At 46.7% G+C, this 24,200-nt stretch overlaps 7 protein-coding genes across 7 annotated transcripts; 4 read left to right on the top strand and 3 right to left on the bottom strand.

The window, feature by feature from the left end:
• Positions 1–959: 959 nt before the first annotated feature.
• POJ06DRAFT_217096 (uncharacterized protein) lies at positions 960–2,600 on the top strand (the record flags this gene model as incomplete). The annotated part of the gene is made up of 1 exon (XM_056185547.1): positions 960–2,600. Exon 1 carries the CDS (start codon positions 1,404–1,406, stop codon positions 2,598–2,600), a length of 1,197 nt encoding a protein of 398 aa, XP_056047052.1. The 5' UTR covers positions 960–1,403.
• Positions 2,601–9,501: 6,901 nt separating this feature from the next.
• Positions 9,502–10,329, bottom strand: POJ06DRAFT_293472 (uncharacterized protein; the record flags this gene model as incomplete). Its single annotated transcript, XM_056190428.1, has 3 exons — positions 9,877–10,329; positions 9,619–9,854; positions 9,502–9,543 (listed from the first exon to the last, which is right to left on the bottom strand). Exons 1-3 carry the CDS (start codon positions 10,112–10,114, stop codon positions 9,502–9,504), a joined length of 516 nt encoding a protein of 171 aa, XP_056047051.1. The 5' UTR covers positions 10,115–10,329.
• Positions 10,330–11,436: 1,107 nt separating this feature from the next.
• POJ06DRAFT_242397 (uncharacterized protein) lies at positions 11,437–12,576 on the top strand (the record flags this gene model as incomplete). The annotated part of the gene is given in 4 exon segments (XM_056186221.1): positions 11,437–11,625; positions 11,675–12,356; positions 12,367–12,440; positions 12,453–12,576. Coding segments are annotated over 2 exon segments (829 nt in total), but the record flags the coding sequence as incomplete, so codon positions are not given.
• A 2,808-nt stretch (positions 12,577–15,384) lies between these two features.
• POJ06DRAFT_279349 (uncharacterized protein) lies at positions 15,385–16,855 on the bottom strand (the record flags this gene model as incomplete). Its single annotated transcript, XM_056189807.1, has 7 exons — positions 15,385–15,807; positions 15,851–15,903; positions 15,984–16,280; positions 16,305–16,505; positions 16,546–16,564; positions 16,586–16,717; positions 16,778–16,855. The coding sequence occupies 7 exons, from the start codon at positions 16,853–16,855 to the stop codon at positions 15,385–15,387; spliced, it is 1,203 nt and encodes a 400-aa protein (XP_056047049.1).
• A 551-nt stretch (positions 16,856–17,406) lies between these two features.
• On the top strand, positions 17,407–18,505 carry POJ06DRAFT_298087 (uncharacterized protein; the record flags this gene model as incomplete). The annotated part of the gene is made up of 2 exons (XM_056190638.1): positions 17,407–17,579; positions 17,634–18,505. The coding sequence occupies exons 1-2, from the start codon at positions 17,492–17,494 to the stop codon at positions 18,503–18,505; spliced, it is 960 nt and encodes a 319-aa protein (XP_056047048.1). The 5' UTR covers positions 17,407–17,491.
• Positions 18,506–19,041: 536 nt separating this feature from the next.
• Positions 19,042–20,229, bottom strand: POJ06DRAFT_279348 (uncharacterized protein; the record flags this gene model as incomplete). The annotated part of the gene is made up of 5 exons (XM_056189806.1): positions 19,042–19,148; positions 19,217–19,310; positions 19,381–19,449; positions 19,504–20,097; positions 20,152–20,229. 5 exons carry the CDS (start codon positions 20,227–20,229, stop codon positions 19,042–19,044), a joined length of 942 nt encoding a protein of 313 aa, XP_056047047.1.
• A 2,002-nt stretch (positions 20,230–22,231) lies between these two features.
• Positions 22,232–23,230, top strand: POJ06DRAFT_284436 (uncharacterized protein; the record flags this gene model as incomplete). The annotated part of the gene is made up of 3 exons (XM_056190162.1): positions 22,232–22,473; positions 22,529–22,767; positions 22,818–23,230. The coding sequence occupies 3 exons, from the start codon at positions 22,232–22,234 to the stop codon at positions 23,075–23,077; spliced, it is 741 nt and encodes a 246-aa protein (XP_056047046.1). The 3' UTR covers positions 23,078–23,230.
• Between the last annotated feature and the right edge of the window lie 970 nt (positions 23,231–24,200).

Here is a 24,200-nt window from a genome sequence, read left to right as displayed (position 1 = left end):
TTACGACGCCACATAACAACTGTAAAATCTAGTCGTCTAGGGCTGGACACGATACGATATCGCCAACTGGGCGATAATGCGTAGGAATAAGTACCGAGACTAGTTTAACGCTATTAAAATTAGGGTTAGGGTTGGCAAGTAGGGTTCAGCAGAATTTATTGAATATAGTCTCTGTAACTCACAAACTATCTTTGCTGGGGACTTTTGGCGTGTACTTAATTGAGTAATTACTTAGTCTTTCCATCTCAACGCCCTTTATTTACCGTGATGAGAATTAAGCGGAATCTCGGCGATACGATACGATATTCAACTTCAATATCGCATATCGTATCGCCTAAACTATCGCCAGGAATTTTCCTCTGGCGATATCGTGTCCAGCCATAAAAAGAGAGCTGGCTCTCGACGACTTCTTCTGAATAATTGTCTCCGTCGTCATATATGAGAGAGAAAAAGAGTGTCAGACGACGAGGACCAAATGGAAGAAAGACTTGCCAGGAGCAAAGGGGTAATTTAGAGTGCACTATGCACTGGTCTTTTACATACGACGAACCGTGTCATGGGATACGCGACCTTAGAGCGTCCTCGACAGGTAATTTAAAAATTCCATAACGTTTGCGGACCTGAGATAGTGAATTGTGCCATATTCTATGACATTGCTTTCGTATGCGCCATAAGTGCATCAACGATTGCCCAAATAACACGGTTCATTACTAAACTTGCCCTTGCTCGACGTCCAAAGTCAAGTTATCCAATGACAGATCAAGTGAAGTGAAGTAAGACTCGAGTTGACGTCGAGTTGACTTCGCGGAATCCCAAGTGGAGCCAAGTTTGCCCGAGCAGAGTCCAAGTGAAGTCGAGTTCAAGTCGACTTGAGTTGAACTCGAAATGACCCAACCCTAGGGGGCCCTGCCAAGGAAAGGCTGCACTGGTCGTACACTAAACTATTCTTGCAAATCAGGGTCTGGTCGATGTCTAAGAGCACCGGTGCCTTCGCTCATAATAATTGGTTGCATAGAGATAGTTAATTGCGAGCTCTTGACTAATTACGGCGGTCAGGGGCTTATGCACGTGCCTTATTTGTACAGTATTCCGACGCCATTAGTGCGAGAAGCTGAAACATGGAACAGTGAATTATGCAGGCATCAAGGAATGCCAACAGCTAGGGGTAAGCCTATCTGATTCTGCTTCGCACTATTACTCCGTACCATTACCATCTAGGCTGCTTGTATCAGCAGTCGTCACTGTTTTGAGTTTCTGAGAGCTCTTGCACTGCCATTTCTCATGTGTAGTCGCTCAAAGGAGTATATTGCTGCTGAAACAATGGCGAGGGCATTTTTATATACGGACTTTTCCTCTCTGTTTTCCTCTCTTCTCCTTTTCTCTTTTTTTTTTAACACGCGACGATGATTTGCTGGGCTATTACTGTTGTATTCTCACTCGCGCTGGCTGCAGCGCAGTTTCCTGCAGCATCCCAGTCGTTCGCCATCCCTTCAATGCTCACTCCTTATGTACCGACGAATCCGCCTCAGTACATGGCACCAGAAGCAAAGCCAATAACTATCTCGCGAGTCTGGGACTGGCTGCGCATGAGCGACTGGGCATCTGAATATGATATTTACCGTGATGGAGGTGGCGCCTGCTCTCTGTACAACCGCACCTTCTGGGTGTTTTGTGACACTTCAGCGTATTCGAAGACGACTGGCGAGCTTGTTGGCTTTTCGTCGAACAGTATGACTTTAGCTATGAACTTCAGCCACCCTAAAGACCTTAAAGACTTTACTATGACTCCGTCTACGGGATGGAAGCCTGCAATTCCCTTCACCGACGAGGAGGCATCCTGCTCGACGGACCCCAGCCAACGATATGCACTCTGGACTTATACAAATTGTGTTCAGTTGACGCAAACCCGCGCAATGCATTTCTTTAAGGTCGAGAAATTCTCCAGCTCCGACGGTCAAAGCGCCACAGAATACGGTAACACAATGGCTATCTACACCATGGATCCGGACACGAATGTGATCACTATTGAGCGACCGGAGCAGTATTGGTTCAAGAACACGACATATGGTTACGGCACGTTTGCTAACGTAGTTGTAAACAATGTCGCATATTTATATGGCCTTGACACCACTTACAGTGACAACTTTGACGTGCACCTTGCCACAGTCCCGGTAGGTAACGAAACAAACAGAGACTACTACCGCTACTACGACGCCGCGACCGGTGAGTTTTCGAGCGTGATGCCGGTCCCTACTACCCGTCGACAAGCCAACGCAGTGATTCAAGGCGACGAACCGTTCAGCAGCGGCACGGTGTTCTGGTCGGAATATCATAACGCATTTTTGCTTGTTTTTTTCAATAACTATGTTGATTCCACTTTCAGGGTTTTGTCTGCGCCATCACCAGTTGGACCTTGGAACAGCAGCAGTACTGTACTGTACAGGAGTACGCCGGGACCTGGTGGCTATAACTACGGTGGCATGGCTGTCCCGATATATTACCAGGAGCCAAGGATGGTCGCGGGCCAAAACTTGCTGTTGCAATATTCATATCAAAACGGATCACACACTTATTCAAAGATTTTGCAGGTAACATTTTAGTCCCGCGGCTTTTGTTTTGTAACGTTGCGTCTCTTCTCTGAATGTGTGTGTATTCACTACGGACGGTCGAACATGTATAAATTGCACATATTGGGTTCATTTTGATTAAGTGGGTAGTCTCGAATGACAATTGGCTTTTCATTTAACTTTCAGTACGACAGCTTTTTTGTCGCAAAATGTTCAGGGTCTTTCCGATTTGACAGGTTGCAGATCTGAGTACTGCCCGAGAGGTCAATGATTCAGGCCACTTCGCTGGCTGTGTTGCGCCTCAATTCTTTCTCTCTTCGTAGTCTGCATTTCAATGCCGCGCAAATATGGTTTTCTAGAGGTAAAAGAACGATTAAAACGGACAATGATCGATCCCGCAATTCCTTGACAAACTCAGCAGGAAGACTCTACAATAGACGATGGGCTCCATGGCTAACATTGGTTCAGATTCCCTATCATTACCGGCTTGGCATAGAAAGTATATTACGGCCTGCCTTTTAGAGCATGTGGGTGGTCAACGTGAAACAACATAATATATTGGAGGATCAGCGGGATGCGGGTATTATCATATGCACACGCATCTCAATTTACCCTGCACCGGTGTTATTCGGTTCGATCTGAACACGGTTCCTAGGAGCGTCAACTGTGTCATTCTTCGTATCGACAGTCAATTGGACGCTGTTGATCTAACCCGATAGGCGACACGCTAAGGAAAACGCACTACACTATATTTGTATTAGTCTGGCTTTCTTACACGTGAAGTCTTAAGTCGGGCGTAAACTGGCTGCAGGCTGCAGTTTCGGACTGAATTTGGGCTGGGGTTTCTCCACGTAAACTTCCAGTGAAAATGGGTGCACCATCGACTCCGTATGCTACGCATCACTTCCCGCCACTTCTGCAACAATTTCGCCCGGCTTCAACCCCCCCCCCCCCCCCCCCCCCCCCCCCTTTTCTTTATGACTTTGCAATGCCTTAAGGTTTCATCCCTTCTAATAATATCTTACGAAGACTGAATGACTGATTATGCAGGGCTGTAGGCGGATAGGCAGAACGTATCCGCCATACTTTTGATTGGCGGATGCAGATGGCGGATAATTCGTATATTCTCTAATTAAATTTAAAAAACGGTCAAAATCTAACATCCTCAGCAAACAATCGCGTATACAAAGAAGCGCAATATCAAATAAGTCAAACTATGGTCTGAAAGTAGATGATGAACATGTTAATGAAATAGGGCGACTTAGCGGTCATTCTAGCACTGGCTTACATGCTCACATGTAGCGGGGATGACCGACCAAATAAGTTGGGTCTGCTACAAGCGAGTCCATTTAGGAAATTCAAATATCATGTTAGTGAACTTTGCGAATTTTAAAGAAATTAGAAATATTAATGAATTTTGCAAATTTTTAAAGCCGGATACAAAGGCGTATACATATCTCCCAATTTCAAAAAGGCGGATGGCGGATGCGGATATGGGAAAATTTGGCGGATATCCGCATCCGCCACAGCCCTGATTATGTCGAAAAGAGTAATCACTTCTTTCACTGAATCACGATTCATAGAATGTCGCGGCTTCAGTAACAGACGTCATGGCGGCGCGTGCGCGGCAGAGGAGCTCATAGCGGAGTTTTTTGTTTGAAAGCCAGTGTATTATGTACATGCGGTGTGCTGGCGAAAAGAAAGGAACGAAAGGAAAACGGACAAATAACTCAAAGCCGGCATCAGCACATCAGCCGTCACTGTCCCGCCATCTTCTAGGTACAGATTCGTCCCTGGTCTCGGTGCTCTGACCACGTTCGTTCGTTCGTTCCAACGAATCTGTCGTACGCCGCAGCGCTGGTCTGAGACTCGATATCTATGGCCCCAACTTCAAACTTCCACGAGTATCTTCCCGTCCCTAACGCGCTCGCGGCCATCTCCATCCACGTTGATAATGACATGGCACTTGTGAGCCAGGGATTCAAGCTCATCTTTGCGGAATTGGATGATCTCAATTTCTTCAACAGTGAGCTGTAATGAGCACGCGATTTACAAGCAAGAATAGCATACCTGGCTGCAGACGGCCCGACTTCAGTGTCCTGAGGTGTTCTGCTATGGCCCTGAGCGTGGCCACAGATCTTCCTGCAATCGCCCACCTCAAGTTGGCAGGGAAGTTGCTCGTGATGTATTCAGAGCAAAGGCTCCCAGTATACCCTGTTGCACCCTAGAAGGCAATATCAAATACTTTCTGAGACGACATAGCCTTAAAATGGTGAAGGTGGCACGAAATACAGTGAACATAGGCGAGTAGTACAGGTTCAGAAGTCAACGGAACGTCAAGCACATTGCGGTCAAGGGCTGTATATAATGGCTCCGGTAACTGTCCAAGGATGACTAACTATTTGAACACAGAGTTCCGAGTGTGGCGCCCAGATAACATCATCACATTCTAAATTTCTACACTCTGTAAAAAGTGTCTGAAGGCCCAAGTATTTCGTATGGCTGGAGAGTCTCTGGTACCCAAATAGTACCAGGACTCCTATTCCGGATCGATATTAAGCCCTAATGGTACAGGCCGCCTAAAGCTTCGGGTCCTCTGTCGGTTGTGTTGACTAGGACTGTGAGTACAAAATATCGGATTCTACAGCTGCGCAGAAGGGGGTTTACCTATTGACGTCATGGTAATTCCGAACTCATCTGTTTCCTCGAGCAGAGACCCAAGCAACTACACGACTTACACGAGTTGATACACTTAGTGTATTACACTAAACTAAATAATCTACACCAGAGCGTTTCTGACTAATCCACTACATACATTCGAAGGTCCAGTGTACGTGGATTTAGTGTATTCAGTGTATTTGTTCGCGATAAGATAAGGCTCTGATGAAGTTGGTAAAATTGGGAATTTTCAAGGTTGATGGGTGTGCCCACAGTAGGATAGATGGTTAGTAAATGTTCGTAAATAACCCTATCCCACTCAATTTGTTCTGTAAACAAAGTACCTTGGATCTTCTGCAATCGCGTCACGGTCCATTAATCGGTAATTGTCATTTCGCTCTTACTGGCACCATTATTCCATATCCATCTTCTAACTTCATTTTCAGGCCAACTATAATAACATTCGACCCACCTTCTTCTCTGTGCTGTGACTTGGTAGCTTTCCGTCATTATGAGTGCTGCGAGCTCCCAAGAACCAGTTCCAATCTCTGTCGACGATCTCTCAGATGACTCCGAACTCTCCGAACTTTCGTCATCCGATTCTTCTCTATCCTCATCGACTGCATCCACTGCATCCTCAACACCGCCCCCGGATCCCGATCATTTCGAGACGCGTCTTTGGCGCCATTTTCCAGGCTGGGTGTGGTCAGAAAGAAGCAAAGATAATTACTCGTGGGCTTGGGAATATGGGTACGACATACAACGTCACGACGAGCGCAGATGGGTTTGCAAGCGGTGTATTCAGAAGAAAGACCCCAAACCTAAGAGCTTTGTTGCTGTCGGCCTTCAGAATGCCTTGAATCATCTATATAGAGATCATGGAATATCTGCGCCGGATAGCAAGACGAAGTCAGGGTTACAGCAGAAGGCTGAGAAGAAGCCAGGGAGCAAGAGACTGAGATCAATTGTGGATGCTTTTAAGCTCGATCCTTCGAAGCCTCGGGAACAGGCAATTGCGAACTCAATCATACGTGGATTCGATCGAAACCACTTCCAACGGCTTCTGATCGAATGGATAGTCGATACGAATCAACCCTTTAGTTTGCTGAACACCAGAGACTGCGAGATATCTTTGAATACTTGAACCCAGCAGTTCGGATTACAGACGCCCATATCTCTGATACTACAGTTCGCACGCTGATCATCGGAGTTCGAGAAACATAAGGCACGCGTTATCGAAACCCTTCAAGAAAGTCCCGGGTTAATACACGTTGCCTTTGATGGATGGAGGGCACGGAATCGACACTCTGTATATGGCATCGCTTGCTTCTTCAGGGATGAAAACAATAAGCCACACAAAGTCATTCTGGGATTACCTGAAACTGGCAGACATTTGGGGACTTGCATTGCAAAAGATGTCCTCCAGGTCTTCGAAGTCTTTGGCATTAAGGACAAATTTGGGTATTTCACACTTGACAATGCTAGCAACAACGATGCTGCAATCCAGGTTATTGGCACAGAGCTCGGCTTCGATGGCGCTCAAAGACGGGGGCGCTGCTTCGGCCATACCGTCAATCTATCTGCGAAGGCGCTGCTCTTCGGTAACAATACGGACCCGTTCGAAGACCAACTCTCTGGTGCAGAAGCGCTTTCTGAAGCCGAATACGAACTTTGGAGACAGAAGGGACCAGTTGGGAAGCGTCATAATTTGTCCTTGATATTCATCGAGCAGACAGGCTGACATCCTTGTTGAAGGAACTCCAGCAGTATGATATATCCAGGTCCGATGATCCGAAAATGCGCTTGAAAAAACCGCTCTCGGTAGTCCTTGATAATGACACTCGTTGGCTTTCCCAGCTCTATATGATCCGCCGTGCTTTGAAGCTTCGAACTTACTTCCAAATGCTCGTCACCAAGCACCGAAGTCAATGGGAGGAGGAGAATACATCGAAAAGAACTGGCCAGTTGAAGAAGTCGGCAGTTTGTCCCCGAATCCTCAGAAGCGAGAACCAACTTATTGCCAACGATTGGTCTGTTCTCCAACATTTTGCAACGATTCTCGGGTACTACGTAGATGCAGTCAAGACTCTGGAAGGCGATGGCTTGATCAGAAAGCGCAGGACGGGATCTACCGGCTCTTATGGAAACATTTGGGATGTGGTCAACGGGTTTGAATTCTTGCTCGGCAAGCTGGAGAAATATAAGGAGATGGCAAAGGACTTTCCTGACCCTGAACAGTTCAGGATTGGTATCAATTTGGCCTGGGAGAAGCTAGAGAAGTACTACACCATTCTCGACGAAACACCGATATATTATGCTGCCGTTGCGCTTCATCCAGCGTATAGATGGGGGTGGTTCGAACAGTCATGGTCGCGTCATCCTGATTGGATCAGAACTGCAAAAAGGATGGTTCAGCAAGTATGGGACGAGAGATATCGAGATCTCGACGTGATCTAGGACGATGAGCCTGATGCAAAACGACGAAAGTATTATTACAACGCCTTCGAAGAGCATTGCGAACAGATCAGAATCGATTCGAATTATGCAGAGGGTCTAGACGATGATCCCTTTGCCGACGACGAGTTCGAAAAATGGCAAGCAACTCACCACAACGACGACAAGTTTGTTCGTGATCCAATAGCTTATTGGCATGAGAAGCGCTTTCAATACCCTCGGCTCTCTCGAATGGCTCTCGACTTTCTCACAACACAATCCATGTCTGCCGAGTGTGAAAGACTGTTCTCAGCCTCAGGGCAGATGGTTGTCCCTCAACAGGGATGTGTCAAGTGTTGAGGTCATGGTTTCGTGCTGGTATTACCAATGACCTAAATCCTTTGTTCCTTTCAATCATGGAGGAGAAAAGACAGCTTGAGAGCATGCACCTCAATGATGACGAGTTCAGAAGACGGGAGCTATTATGGCTTATTGGTAAGGCGCAAGAACTGGCTGCTGAAGAAATGATTTAAATTGTCAAGGGAAAACGGCAGAGAGGCAGCCTACATGGTAGTAAGGTATTTTTACTCAAGACGACTTCAAAATTGGCAGAAAATCTTAGGTGGGCTTCTACTGAGGGGACGGTGACAGTCATAGTGGGGTCACCCCATACACTGAAGTCAACTACACTTACACCATCTACATTTGAGGTGTCCGTTGATACACTACATTCAAGTCTCGCTTATTAATATACACTTACTCTACACAGACAAAAACTATGTAGTTGATGTGGTTGATTGGATCTCTGCGAGCAATTATCGCATCGTCAATGGATCCGCCGCTTATCGATGAGGCTGATTTGTGCTTGGACCTTTGTAATAATGGAATTCATTGTTGGGGCATGAGAGGGGCCTCTCTTCATGGCCGCGGGGAAGGAACTCCATGGGATTCTCGCAGTTGGGAAGCAAAGCCATGGTTTTTGCAAAAATGGTCTCTCCTTACAGACGGCCTTGATGTCCGGCAAACGAGTGCATGGTGGCGATCGCGAGTTTAACTCAGTCTAGGCTTAGTAAGAGGTCAAGCTCTTGAAATCGGTCCGCTACACCCGCAATTGACCTTTACATCATATTCGATGTATTTGGTCGAAAGATTCATTAGCGTGCATATTCTCTTCCAGTGCTTTCTTCGTTGAGAGCTTCGGGATATCCAGACGGCCAATATCCGAAGCTTGGCAAGCGGTTCTTGCATTCCGAAGCTCTCATGATCTCCGCTCTCAATGCTATCGCATACAGTATATGCTTCGTTCGCAGTGCCGGACTTCAAAGCACGAAGGATATCTTTCACGACGAGGTTCAATATATGTGCAAGACAACGAACATAGCTGTCTATACCGCGGAAGAGCGGTTCGGCAAGCCTCTCTTGTAGGCGTTCAAATAGCTCAGAAGCCATCCGCTCATTATTTGTAGCGTTATCTCCTGTGATTGAGATCAGTTTGAGTTCAAGGTCTAACTCAATAAGCAGCTCTTCCACGGTATCGGCGAGATTCGCTCCGCTAGTGATCCTTCAAGCTCCTTAAATTCTAGGACTTTTTTCTTTGTATTCGAAATCTTCTGTAAGCCAATGACCGATCACGCCTAATATTGGTTTTACTGGTCCAGACATCAAGCGACAAGGCGATTGTTTTGCATTCTGTTGAAAACTCCTCCTTCAATTGTGCTCTATATAGTTCGAAGTCATCCATGATTCTCCGCCGCATTGTATGCCGCGAGGTGAAACGGAGTGAAATTCCCGGTATATCGTTGAATATTTTCTGAAACTTCGCTGCCTCGATGACAGTAAAAGGCTAAGATGCAACCACCCAGCGAATAATGTTCTTCTCCAGAATCTGTTGGTGGGTCAGATTTACATTCTCCTTGCCTTTTTTGAGAAAGCGTATGATAGTAGCCTTTGATGGAGCGACGACTTGTTTGGCGCCCGTAGGCAGTATCGAATGAGCTTCTCTTAGATGGCGTACAATGTTGGTGGAAGAGGATTGCCTCTTGGAATCGGTCGTACTCCAATTACATTTCTTTCCAGTACCGTCGTCAACAACTGCACATTGGATGATCCTATCCACAAATTTCCTCTTTTTGGTGCGGTTGTCAAACCACTCGCTGCGTGTTTCCGTACAGGTGAAATATTGCCAAAACCATGATTCTTTTGGGCCCTTCTGACTAACTGACGACCACGCAATAATCGAATTGTGATACCGATTCGGAAGGGAGAATTTCAGAGTCGGAAAGCTGAAGAATTGGATCAACTTCTGTATATAAATCTGACTGACCGATGAAATAGTGCGACGATGATGAACCAGGGTCTGTGGCCCCTAGAATTGGGCTAGAACAGCGAGTATCTGGTTGACTTTCGTAGCCGTCATTCAGTGCTAGGTAATCCAGGCGGTTTCCTCTGGTCTCCATTTCAATTTAAAGAATCCGAAATTTAAAAATAAATAGTTCGGAAGATACTGTTAGGCAGGATAACTGCACAGACGAAGAAGCTGTCAATCTGGGCAATTGAAGTTGTTCCAGCTTCAGTCTCTCGATATATGTACCTGGTAAAAGCAACCTCTCACTAGGTCACAGAGCAAGAAAAGTGCGCAGCTCGCTAATCAATTTACTCCTTACATCACATTTTTGAGCTGGAAGCCTGTAAGGGGCCATCTTGGCTCTTGAAACTGTGAATTAAATTTATTAGGAGGCATACCCCTGAGCACGTGATTTAGATGCGAATATTGTTATTCGCCGACTAAATTACGAATATTATTCGCACTGCTCAGGATTTGCGAATAAAATAGCGAATATTATTCGCGGCGGTTGGGACTTGCGAATAACGAATACGAATAATGCCGATTACTGCGAATATTCGTATTCGGAGCAGCCCTAGTCCAGGCACTGCCATGATCAAAGGACAGGTCTAGGATATAGAATCGCGCACGCGGTTGGTCCGCGTCATGATTGCCCTCTCCACACGATCATTGGCCGACTATCTAAGCACTGTCGTTGCGAAATTCAACACAAAGAGCGATAGTAATAGTAATTCATACTTGAAATCGGCGACGAAGTACGCTGTTGTAACAATGTGTGCATATTGAATTCAACAGATGAGTTCTGAAAGAAAATTTGGTGTGTACGCATTACTGGTGCCGATCAGTGAGTGGCTATCGGCAGAAATATATGAGCGCGAGAATGACGCAAGTACGCTTGCTTTCAGCCCTTGCCCTTTGACTCACAGCTCACCCCGGCTCACGGCGCATTACCCTAGCCCTCTCAGGTCGAGCTTCGACCTGTCTACAAGTTATGTCACTGTTGTTTACCGCTAATTGTTTCCCGTCCATCGAAATGTAATCCAGAACGAACCAAGTTTTCTTAATTTCGTCAACGGCTATGTGACTTTCCTTGTAATTTAGTTTAGCTTCGTCTTCCCTTGCAAGAATCGTGAGGTTATCATGGACTTCAAGCCCTTGTTGGATGCTCTCCGGCTTATTTGCGACTTGTTGCCGGAAAACGATGACGTTCTGATTCATGCAGGTAATCAACAGTATGACGCCCGACGCCTTACTTTGGCACTCTTGAATCATGGTCGCAGCCCCAATTCAATAGCAGACAATTTATGGCATGAAACTGTCTTCCTTCGCAGTAGAGTCAGCAAGCTGTCAAAGTTCTTAGTCGCTGAGGGTGAACCGTCGCTGTTTGACATCAGCAGCTCGTCGGGTCGAATTGCCCCGACCGATGGTGTCACATGGCGGGATGCAGCTGTCCAATTCTCGCAGTCAAAGGAACTAATGAGAATAATGTTGGAATGGGCAACCAAGGTCTTCGAGGACTTGCTCTTTCCTATAAGACGCTACGGGCCGATTTCGGCAAAAGTGACATCTTCATCGTCAACGCGCAAGTCCAATTCATCCAGGGACTCAAATGTCCGGTTTCGGGTGAGTACGTAACTCCTTCTCGAGATTCAGCTGACTATAAGAATACTAGATACTTGCTAGGGATGGTTCCGTATCACCAGTTGGCAGGGCAATTGACGAATCTGCACCGGAAGATATACAAGACTCTTATCCCGACAGAGCTACGAAACTTGAAGCTGCTCATATAATGCCATTCATGCTGTCCAAGTATTCGACCATGCAAACATTGTTGTCGATGTTTGCTGGTACTAGCATGGAAGCTATTCTCGGAAGGAATAGCATAAACGGCCCCAGTAATATATTCTGCACAGATCATGACACCCACCTAAAATTCGATCAATTCTTTATTGGGATTGAATACTTGAATGGGCAGTACTGGTTACGCAAAGTGAACCCAAGGAAAGCTCGCGGCCCCTTTATCAGCCATTGCCAAGACGGCGAAGAGGTCATATTCGGACTGGGACCCCAGGGTCGTGCAATTGATTTACCTGATGGAGAGCTGTTCAACATTCATTTAGCAATCGGTAATGTGCTTCATGCCAGCGGGGCTGGTGAAGTTATCAACAAAGTATTGCAAGATGAGGAAGATTATGATAATGGCATCGTGGAGGATGTGGCATCCGCTGCACGAATCTCAGCATTTGCTCTTAGAATGGCGTTGAAGAGGGTGCAGGCTGTTGACCCAAATGAATCTTCTCCTGGTGATGATGGTTGCAGCAACAAACTGCAGGAAGCTCGTAAAGGTGTTCTGAGAGTTCGTGGTAACTCTCAGATAGATTCCTAGTGTTCTGTAACAATTTTAATTCACACGCAATGAGGGCGTTATTGCAAACTGGTCGTACGTTCAATTTTGTAATCGTATACCTGAACCGCCCATCCAGTTTCCGATTTTATTACTATCGACACTAGAACATCATGATCCTCTTTTCAAAATGGCAATAATAAATAGGTGCTTGCTATTCGTCTTCAACTTTTGCGCAACTCATATTCGTGTCCGACTATGGGCTTCCGAGGCCTTATTGGTATTTCGTTCGTAATTATTCGTAAATTTGCCGAGACGATACTAGATATGCGCAGGCTAGGGCGAAACTATGGACCCTCCTAGGGGTGTGTCTACCCCTATACATAGCTTGTAACGATTTTGATAAGTGGAATCAGGAAGGCTGCAAGAATTACTTACCTATACCGGTATCGGGGGCGTCAGTAGACAGACCTTTTAATAGTAAGGGGATTTATTAGAACCCTACGAAGAATACGAATAATTCAAGAATATCCCAAGTTTTATTCGTACGAATATCAGGTAAGCAGTCAATCTCAATTTTGAAGCGGCAGCTTCCATAAGCGTCTTGTACATCAAGCAGACAGAGCCCTCGTTCGAGCGACAGGTGTGCCGTCCCTGAGCAGACGAGCTGCGTGTTGGACAATTGACCCGGTACGTCAACGTCACTATTTGCCTATTTACTTGAGCGAAATCGGAATTTTCCGCCGAAAACTGGCTGTTTGCCAGGACTGCGTGTTCGCTCGCGTGGCCCAGTCATTCATATTCATTCTGTCGTCTTGATGTTTTTGGGGGCTAGGTTGAAATTATAGTATTATTGTGTTGGTTTAGGGTAGTTTTGTGCGCGGGGTTTGGGCTCATTCCTTCATTAAGGCTAGGCACACAAACCAGGGTTAGCCACCCGAAAGCTACTTAAGGAGCCGCATGCCCCCTTCTCGAAGACGACAAATACTGTTTATTGTCTGCCTGCGATTCGTTTCGAAGTATTACCTTGGACACACTTCGCGACCAGACATGCGGTTTTCATTTTGGAGGCAGTGATTGGTGTCATCATTGTATCGACTGCTACATGCGTTTCGGCGGTGCCATTACGTCATAATGTACATACACTGACCAACGGGCGTATAATATACGTACCGACTCGTGATTCAATGCGCTTATTGAGCTCAAACAACACTCTCCTACATGAGGCCTTGTTGAACATGACGTTGGTTGGAAACGACAGAATTGCAAGAGGCCTGGATAGAACGCATTCACAGGTTTTATTGCCAATACAACATTGCCAATCTAGCGATAGAGGAGGGGTCACCAATATCTGTTGATCACAATTACATTGATTATCACAATGAAGACACTGCTGTTGAATCCGACAACGATTCTATAGATGTTGCCAGCGGCGAGCATCACAAGGCGTAGAAGCAAGTCATGCCTTACCATGCAGAGAGATTGCGCTCGTTTGTCGTGATCTTTTCGTATCTTGTACGTTGTCGCAATTTCTTCGGGTTTGCTTAGAAGGATTGACACTACCATTGGCCCCTGATTGACATTGACATATGTATATTGGTGGTCAAAATAGGTATCGCCGTGTCACTGCATCACTGGTGCGTGTGGTAATTTGCCCATCCGTTATGATAAATGACTGATAATAAATTGAATGGCATCCCCATGTGTCATCGTCGCTCCGGTTACCCGTCCTGCTGACGGAGAGTGAATAGCTCTGGCCCAGGAGAAGCTAAAGGCAGCCAGCCTGTATGACTTGATCAAAGCCTGCCGAGAGGCCAACTGTGAAGCTGGTCTGAATCTGTTCAGTGCAGTCGTCGCAGTAGAAACATTGCAAACCTGCTTCCATGATTGATACCAGCATCCCCAGTTGTTGATTTCAAACCAAGTTTGCGTATATCATGATCGCAAATCGGGGGCCGAGATTCCCTGTTTACCAGGGTATCAGTCATCGGGTCAGCCACCCCGTCGCCAGCTCTGCGCATAATACTTGTGACGTTCTTTCTGTTCTGCCATAGCTTTGAGTGCCTCACAGGTCCAATTGGACTTTGTGAACCTTCATCCAGAAGCAATTCGTGCTCCATCACCGCGGTGTCAGGCTGTTATCACCAATGCACGAATAGGGTCGGTGCTACTGGCAAAACATCGGATGAACGGTTGCATTTTTATCTGCATGGAAACCTTCTTTTGGTAGGTGCACCGGGCTGGCAAGAATTATGGTGAAGGTTGCGAGCAGAGCGACCAGATTAACATAACTTCGATATGTCGCAATTTCCCAGTACTCTGGAGTGAAAGTTAGATAACCGCCATTGAGTCCCACGATTTCATGCCCGGGTGATCCACCCACCGTTGATTATACTTCGATGAGGTCCGGAGCTTGCACGGTGGGAAGCTGAGACTATGCAGGACGTGATAGAAGTATTCGACCGCGAAGGAGAATATATATCTTTAGCGGGTTGTTTCTATCAACCCCACTCACTGCAATAATACCCGGCGAGCCCATGAGATTATATCTTGATTTATAACCTGAGGATGCCTAGCGTCAAAGTGAAATGATTACTTTACCTCGACCATTTGCATGTTAAGGTGACTGGCATAGCCATCCGATGCGAGTTGTGTGCATTTTGAAGTTATTGATGACAGTCCACAGCGATCCCCTACAAGCGAATAGGGTCAGCGCCCGACGTTGCTATTAAAAGAAATTTCGCCTTTCGCCTCCCGGAAAACACAGAGAACTTGGTCGCGATCGCTATTCCGCCCCGATTGGTTTTTGATTAAATCCCTCGCCTGAGCTGTTTCTCGGTCTGCTCATGTTAATATTTTAGTGCTATATTAACCAGTTACCCCTACGAGTGGAAATAGTCAAGTATTTAAAATCCGTCTCCGCCTATATTCACCCCAAAGGCACTAATACATAAACATAACCGACCTGCTTAAGAAAGTCTTCTCGATAATAGCGATCGGTTGTGTTGACTAGGACTGTGAGTACAAAATAACGGATTCTACAGCTGCGCAGAAGGGGGTTTACCTATTGACATCATGGTAATTCCGAACTCATCTGTTTCCTCGAGCCACATTTCTGATCTACGGTCCATCATTACTCCAGGGTCGATTCCAGCTAATTCCCCCTGTAGGTATCCAGAATCATCCCACCTTGCGAGCCATCGGTTGTACAAGGTCTCCCATTGCTCCCGAGTGCTAGCTTGCCAAAGCCATTTTGCGGCGGAAGCTGGCATAAATCCTAACTCTTTACAGTCAAACGACGGAATGCAGTTCCAAACGGAGTAAGACCAGCGCAGTAGACATAGGGACAACACGGCGCGACGCTTGGAGGTGACATTTATCCAGGCTTGCCAGGATGGTCGGACGTGATCTCTCTCCTCCTGGAGGACCAGGCCAGCCCTGGCAACATGGTAAACGACACGCTGTAGGTAGCCCCATGAAAAGCGACTGGTCGACAGGCAGTACCGAAGTTGTGCTCCTGGAGGGGAAGAGTAACATGATAGTGTATATTACCAATGCTTAAGAGCTGCAATAAGGTCTCTTTCGTCATAGGCTCCATACTGAATGCACGTTAGCTAATGTTACGACTCCACGGGACTGGGTTCCGTGTACTCTGTCGAAAAGACATTCCGCCTCTTTAGCAACTGCGGCTTGAACGACTTCCTTCGCTCCGTGTCGTTGCCCATCCACATTTTTGCCAGAGTGAAGCAATTGGCAAGCGGCAACGGTAAGGCTTTGTTGGAGAAGTGAGTCGTGTGGATCAGAGGCGGCAGCTGAATCTCATCTGCCATCATACGCGGCCAAGTCCGAAGGACGCGAAAGAGGAATTCCATGCTATGTTTGGCTAAAGCGGAATTGGGTGTCTCGCTCGGCCACAGCGACAGCATCCATTGCTCTTGGATCATGCTTACGTCAGGACTTGTTGCGTGCGTGCCATCACTATCATCCAATGTGGTCACCGCTGAACTTCTCGTCACAGCTGTGGTGGTGTCTGGATATGCCTGGTGAGGGTTGGTTAATTGATCGGTGCCGGCTAAGAGAAGATCTATCAGGGAACTAGTCTGATACTCTTCGGCGGATGTAGATACGCCAGCTATAATTTCGTGGCTTGCTTCATGCTCTGACGATCCCTCGCGGTCGAATTTGGCCATTCGTTCCACTAGAAAAAGACGTGGCGTACTTGCAAGGCGTTCAGCGCACGAGACATCGGCAGCAACCGGGCCGCTGCAGGTCGCATCTAGTCTTAGCGACCGAACATTGACTGCAAGATATCTGCCGAAGACTGGGACCCTGTGGCTGCGTACATTTCTTCAAGTGCCGGATAAGAGAAGACTCTGAATTGTTCGTTAGCAAAGTGATAACGGACGGGAAGTGAACACAAAAGGCGGCTACTTTGTCCGAAGTTCTTCCTGCAGATTCGGCATTCGAGCCTCCTGTGGGAACGCGACTGTTCATAGCTGCTCCTGGCATGCGTCGGCCGGCGGAATCCACAGTATAGTGCAGGCATGCGACCACAAACGGAGTATGTAGTACGTTGAGAAAGATCTCTTATTGCGGCCACTGGGGTTTACAGTACTTCCGGCACAAGCTCCTAATTGTCAGGCGCGGCTCGAATGACCCAGAACTCCGAGTTCGGAACCCTGGCCCGCTGTTCAGTTCCAGAACAGCGACCAGGCACATAAGCCCTCCGATGCTCATCGCTCATGGCCTTGTAAATCAGGCGATGATTTCGTGCGTTGCAACTGTAGAGCGTAGACGGAAATGCACAAATTGCACAGTCGGAATCCTTGAATTTTCCTAAGAGTTTTAGTATTTTTTTGTCAGAATTGTATCATCAAGTTTGGCGGCGGTGTTGAGTTTGTGAGATATCCTATCCTACACTCTGACTGAGGGTGCCAGGAAATGGGGCGGACGGCCCAAGGTTAGGTACCGCCCCCTGACGTTGTGCGCTTAACTTCTGCTTGCCAGAGATGTACTATAAGCCCGATCGAACCTTGCGATCGCGCGGTGGCAATCTAGCACATTCACACGACTACATCAAACTCCGGCCAAGACAAATTTAAATCCACCAGCATTCTTGTAAAGTCTGCTCAGTTGTGACTCAAGATGGGCAAAATAGACACGGCGACAACGTTATATGCTTGGCAAGTGGAGAGAAGAAAATGTCAAAATGCTGCTGCACAACGACGGCGACGTGAGTGAGCTCATCGTTCCTGATGTCCAAGTCATATCGAAACTTACATTTAAGGTCATAGGCGCAAGAAGGATCATATTCTCCACTCAGCTATCGAACATGGTCTCTTATCAACAAGTGGCTCTCACCACTGGCACATCTCTGCAGCTGGGGTTTCTATCACCTCACTCGAATTCACATCTGCCATGTTCGACAGCCTTGGTTCCGACTCCGAGCGGGCCAACATTGCACTTATAATGGCTGTTGAGAATTTAAGCATGCGCGATGTTGTCAAGTATGGATTAATTGCACTCGGTTATGCGATGTATCCGGAGCATTATAGCAACGCGGAAGTTCTGCCCTCTGAGACATGGATTGAAAGGATCCTGTTTACTATCAATAGACAGGTAAATGTCATGGAACTCGTCACGGCAGGTGTCAAAACACTAGTGCAACTCGACGGCCCCAAAGAATGGTCTGGATATCTGTCTCTGATGACATCAACAGCGGAAGGTGAAAGGTACTTCACTACTCCGCCTGATCTCGTCAGGAATGCAATTTTACCTTCAAATATAAGTTTTTTCGCCGCCTGCCTGGCAAATTGTCATCTCTTAGGTCTCGCTCCGGATGATTTCATGAAAGACGATACAATATCACCCTTTGTGCTACGACGACAGAAGGTACCAGATGATGGGGCCGACAGCGATCAGCTGCCCGGATCTGAAACCACTGCAAGCCCATCAATACCATACCAATCACACGGTTCAAGAAATGACATGGACCCTACGGTGGAGCAACTCACTATCTCTCACCATCCATATCTGGACGTCATCCCGTGGCCCTCTTTCCGGGCTCGAGCAATTATCGCATCGTCAATGGATCCGCCGCTTATCGATGAGGCTGATTTGTGCTTGGACTTAATAATGGAATTCATTGTTGGGGCATGAGAGGGGCCTCTCTTCATAGCCGCGGGGAAGGAACTCCATGGGATTCTCGCAGTTGGGAAGCAAAGCCATGGTTTTTGCAAAAATGGTCTCTCCTTACAGACGGCCTTGATGTCCGGCAAACGAGTGCATGGTGGCGATCGCGAGTTTAACTCAGTCTAGGCTTAGTAAGAGGTCAAGCTCTTGAAATCGGTCCGCTACACCCGCAATTGACCTTTGCCACAGACCGAGCTGTCCGATTCATCCATTTTGTGTTTATGCAAATTCTCTTCGAAGCATTTCGCAATACCGAATTACTTCGCACTGGGACGCCTCCCAAATTTAAAATGTAACGTTTCAAATTAGCTATGCACGACTTATCATATTGTTTCGATGTGAATATTACTATGAGGGTCATAACCCTGACAGTTCCTAACTAGGTAGGGGATTACATTAGGCGATGACTCAACTCTTTTGCGATCACGATTCACATAGCTCTCCAAATTGGGAAAAAAAAATAAGATGGAATATTGTGATTACCATAGCGCTCCTAAGAAACTTTATTCGTACGGCTTGATCTGTTCCTCCGACCATTCCCAGTATTTACGCCCAAGTTCGGGGTCAAAGAGTTCTGTTGGCCCTCGTGTCAGCCTCCCGAACGGAGCGACTGTTGTACGAAAATGTTAGCCTTGAAATCTTATTCATGAAAGACGGTATGACGTGGCAGTTACTTACCCCAACCACCACTATTTTTTTCGGTGATATCCTCGGATAGGCCGGCATATAGCTCAGTGTAAGCTCCGTTTACAGGATTCTTCGCGACCAATTTCTATATATGGAGGTGAGTCCAACCCTGCAAAATCGATAATATTGCACACGGCAGGGGAAGTTAGACTCACGAAGAGCGCAAACTGCCATCTTGGCATTGTTTTCTGTAGGTCCGTAACAAAATTTCCGGGGTTCAGGCTCTACTTTCCATCAGTCGCAGCATTCATGTCGCCCTCTCTTGTTATCTCACTCACCAGACTGATAATGCCGTCGTCCCTCGTTCGTCGAGCAAGTTCAGCAGAGTGCAGCACGTTACCCGCTTTGCTCCTCATATATTTGGGCCAAATGCTCTCTTCTCTTGTGTAGTTTATGTTGGAGAAGTCAATGGCAGGCTTCGGTGCAAACTGGGCCGCACTAGAGGACACCCAGACCACACGGACGGTGTTCCTGGGTGATACCTTGGCCGTCTTCTTTAACACTGGAAGGAGTAATTTTGTAAGCAGAAACGGCGCGACATTATTTGTTCCCAACTGAAGTTCATATCCCTGGGCAGTCTTGGATCCCTGTGGAGGCACCATCACGGCTGCGTTGTTCCAGAGAACGTCTAGACGCGATTCCTTGCTGAGAAACTCTTGCGCCGTCCTCTTGATGGTCGTGAGATCGTTCAGCTCAAGATGCAGGAACACCAATTCCCCGGTAGAGTTGGGGTGCTTGGCTCTGATTTCCTTGATTGTAGTGGATGCTTTATCTTCGGACCGAGCAGCGACGTAGATTTTGCCATTGTGCTGATAAAGTATGTCCACCAGATGACGCCCCACGCCACCCGTCGCGCCAGTTACGATGAAGACCTGTCCGGGGACTCAGCAATCTCAATGCGGGATAACTGTTCAATGTGCACAAACCTTGCCTGACTGATTTCCCAATTCCTTTTCGGTAAATCTTGCGGGCGGGGGAAAGATGAGGCTCCATGTTTCGCCCATATTGGCGGCTTCTGACCTTGAATTCAATGGCAAAGATTAATTCAAATGATATTGCATGAAAGCGGCTTCTGGTGTTCTAATAAATACCTCGTCGCCAAAGTAAACGACTACGTGAAGACGTAATGATTGTCATCTTTAAAGTTTTACAAACAGCTCTGGCTGACAATCGGAAACTTAAATGATGACACCGCTGGGATGATAAGCTTCATTTACAGAGCAGCACCATTCCGATTTAGCTTGCTGGCGGGGAATTTGGATCGGTGGCTGACATGGCGGTTACAAGGCGGGGGTACGTTTTCTATCGCCGCGTATTCGTCCCGACTAGGCATAGCGTCCGCCCACAGCTTAGGCTTCCCTCCGTGTCACTAGTAGCTATCATAATCATTTCAGCACTCACCTCAAACATCAAACATTGCCTCCATTCATTCCTCACACTTACACGTCCGACAAAGCCGACATTGCGACTAACTACTAGCCTCGTTATCACAGCCTGGCCTAATTTGCTGACACAAACGGCAGGATATTGTCAGCGATTGGACCACCCCGTATCAACTGGCTGTATGGATGGCCCAAACCAAGGGTCAGACCATGGGCAAGATCACTAGTGAAGACAATCAGGGTAATTCCGACAGGAAGCAGCCCCGAGGATTCTGGACACGGAGTAAAGTTGAAAGTCGAACACGAATGACGAATACTGATCGTACTTAAACTCAAACATTAGACCCTTGCATTTAGATCGCGAGCCTGACGCGTCTCGACTTTCTAACGTCGCCAACAAACGTTGAGCCTATTGTTGAAAATTGAGGGTGTCGTGGTGCAATTACAAATACAAGTGTGTCGTGGCGCTACTTGAGAAATTGCATCATGTTGGCAGCGACAGTCGCGGGCATTGATTTTAGGCTCTCGGGCGCCTAACAAACGCCTATATCTAGGAGGATACGATTTACGAGTAGTCGTAACTCGTAATCGTATAATCTAATACGATTACTATACGATTGGTCGCAAAAGTTTACGATTAACTATACGAGCAATTAGAGACATTTAGCAAGTTGGGCTTTTCTAATACACTGTTAGTTATATTCGGACAACAGTGACGAGCAACATACCTCTGATCTTCTGAAATGTCTGCCTCCGATTTTAGTTCAGAAAAGGCATTGTCTAATCGCCGAAACTTTTCATAAGCCAGCTGAATATCTAATCTGCTCTGGTGAATTCTCCTTCAGAAGCGTGAATGCCTCGTTGTAGTTAGAAACTGCCTCCGACTCCGTAACTGACATCTCTTTCTGTATCTCAGTCAACAAAGTGGATTCCGTCTCAGCAGCGTCCAATTTAACGCGTGTATCATTTGCTTGGTCGGTGATGGGAGTAGTGACGGGCACGGTGTTGAGCTTGCCATGACACGTGCGTCGTCATTCGCTTTTCCTCTGACTGTAGACCTCGTGGCATATCTTACGGGCTTAGTAAAGACCTTTTGCATAATATTGTCAACTATTCGCTTTTAAACCCTCTATAAAAGTAAATCAAAAACAATAATTGGAGAATAAAGGCAAAAAATTTACACAATTTTACGTTTCAGTGACAATGGCGGCACATATCTCACGCTTGGAACTATTGTTCGTTCTTTGACATCGACGTGAGACGCTCTGTCGGTCAAAGGTCCAGCAGATAAACAGAGCTAGTCTGCGTCCCAACTATTCTCGCACTTTTTACCTCTCCGTGTGGTATTTCGGCCTTCAATCATCGCAGATTTCCCTATGAGCATAAATACGTCATTGAGCTGTTTACGGACGGTACGATCCCCAGTCAGCTAGCGGCAGTCGAGCCTCACGAATCGCGACTCTGTCTGTCAAGGAGCAAGCCGAAACCAGCCAACGCCATGAGACAAAGGCGCCGTAGGAGATGAAACGGGGACTGCAGTCAAGAGAAAGGCGAGTGCATGAGGCCACACGCGGCATCCGCGATAACACCGCTACCGACAGTAATCCCGTCAGCGACCAGGCAGATGAGCACGGCAAACAAGTTACATTGGACAGTGCCGCTGTCCCCTCTGTCTGCTGAGATCTCAGAAACGACGCCAATTACGGACTTGCAAGTGCGTTCTAATTACAACGAAGCATTCACGCTTCCGAAAGAAAACACCCCAGAGCAGCGATTAGATGTTCAACTGCCATATGACAAGTTTTTGCAATGGGACCAGGCCTTTTCTGAACTTAAATCAGCAGAAGGTATTTCTGAGGATCAGAGGTACGTTCGGCTATCACTGTTATCAGAAAATAACTAATAGTATTCGATATAATAGGTACCCCTCTTTGGAGTACAATAACTTCCCTGAAACAGTGACTGTGGTGACTTGCCCCAGTAGCATCCATGAAGGATCAGCGCGTTGGATCGACTCCGAGATCAAGGAGTTCATTAAGGGATATCTCTCTACGCGCAGTCCGCATACACTTCGAAATATTCTCCACTCTGGATCTACCACTCAGTCTTTCGGTCATGGTGAGTACACCAGGAGCAGGAAAGAGCCAGTGGAGGATTCTTGTATTTGACTAAGTATGGCACTGGTGAAATGATGATTGCCATTGAAGTAGCGACAAGTGAGACATATGGCAAGGTTCTTGATGACAAGGATATATGGATCAATGGCAAGGGCGTTAATGTGGTCATATTGTTGTGCTTTACTGAATCGCCAAGGTTCAGAAATCCTGATACGCGGTATTCGAATATCGCAGGAGTGAGAGCAGAGAAGCTAGCAGTGGGACAAAGCCTTGTTGAAACTGTCGAAACGAACATCGCACTAGAATATTATGGTCCACTTGAGTACATGGATCACAATGGGTTGGTGAGCTGAGTGAAGCTTTCATTGAAGTCTGGAGACCAGATTCACAAGATAGGTTTGCGAGTATACCGTCCGATTGATTCTGTAGGGATTAATCTGCTCACATACAGGCTATTTCAGGACCTGATTCAAGATGGATTCGAACTCGCCCATGAGTACCTCCCTGTCACACTTAATCTTAAAATAACAAGTAATTGCTGTCCGCATGACGAATGGCACGGCCAACATCGAGGACAATATTATGCCTTTTGACAGTGGTACCTTTCTCAACTCGGCAATGGATCGCATGAAAGTAGTTGCGCAAAATGGGCCCGAGCTATACCTACACGAGAAATGGAGGTTACGTTAAGTGGGCTATACAATTGCAGAGAGATAGCTACCCCAGCCAGAGAATCCTGGAACTTATTTGAGCCGTTAGAAGTACACAAAACAGCTAAACTACTTACCCAGCGCAATACGAACTGCTTTATCATCAAGGTAGATTCCCAAGCTCCAAGGCCAAGTCTCGTAGATTGACGAGTCCATTTCAAGAAATCCATTTTGGGAGGGAGTCGGGTTTAGCTCTATGCCGCAAGCTATTAGATCTGTAATCAAAAGGTGAGCTCAAGTAGTATTACTTTTCAATTGGCCCAGATATCTTATGTACTACTGGGATTTAATGCTGCACAATCATTACCCTGCCTGACCTTGTGCCATAATGACGTATCAGTTCTAAATCCGGGTAAGGTAAGCACGAGACGGACTTGTCCGCACCTAGTATGATAGAAGCGACGATACAGCGGAATATGCAATAAAATTATGTCATCGGAGACTCCATAATTGTCTAAATATAATGCAATACTGACCTCATGAAGTCTTGGAACCCTGAGGGCGATTCTTTTACAGTCTTGAAATACAAAGCTACGTACGACATTTGCATTTTTGGATCTAACATATCATCGCGAGTCCAACCCTGATTGTTAGTCATTTTGCAAGCTTGATCATAGATTGATTAACTGGTGCGGCTTGAAGTCCGATGACTTATGGACACCACCATGGAACACACGTAATGAAGATGATGACGAGACGATGATAATGATGAAAATTTTGAGCCCGAGCGTCAGCCTGCACGAAGTACGCGTTCCGCAAGACTTGG

The sequence above is a fragment of the Lipomyces tetrasporus genome, assembly GCF_029532465.1.
Source record: "Lipomyces tetrasporus strain NRRL Y-64009 chromosome Unknown POJ06scaffold_1, whole genome shotgun sequence".
Lineage (NCBI taxonomy): Eukaryota > Fungi > Ascomycota > Lipomycetes > Lipomycetales > Lipomycetaceae > Lipomyces > Lipomyces tetrasporus.
The sequence above is the reverse complement of the archived record's forward strand: the minus strand, read 5'-3'. Positions and strand labels throughout refer to the sequence as shown.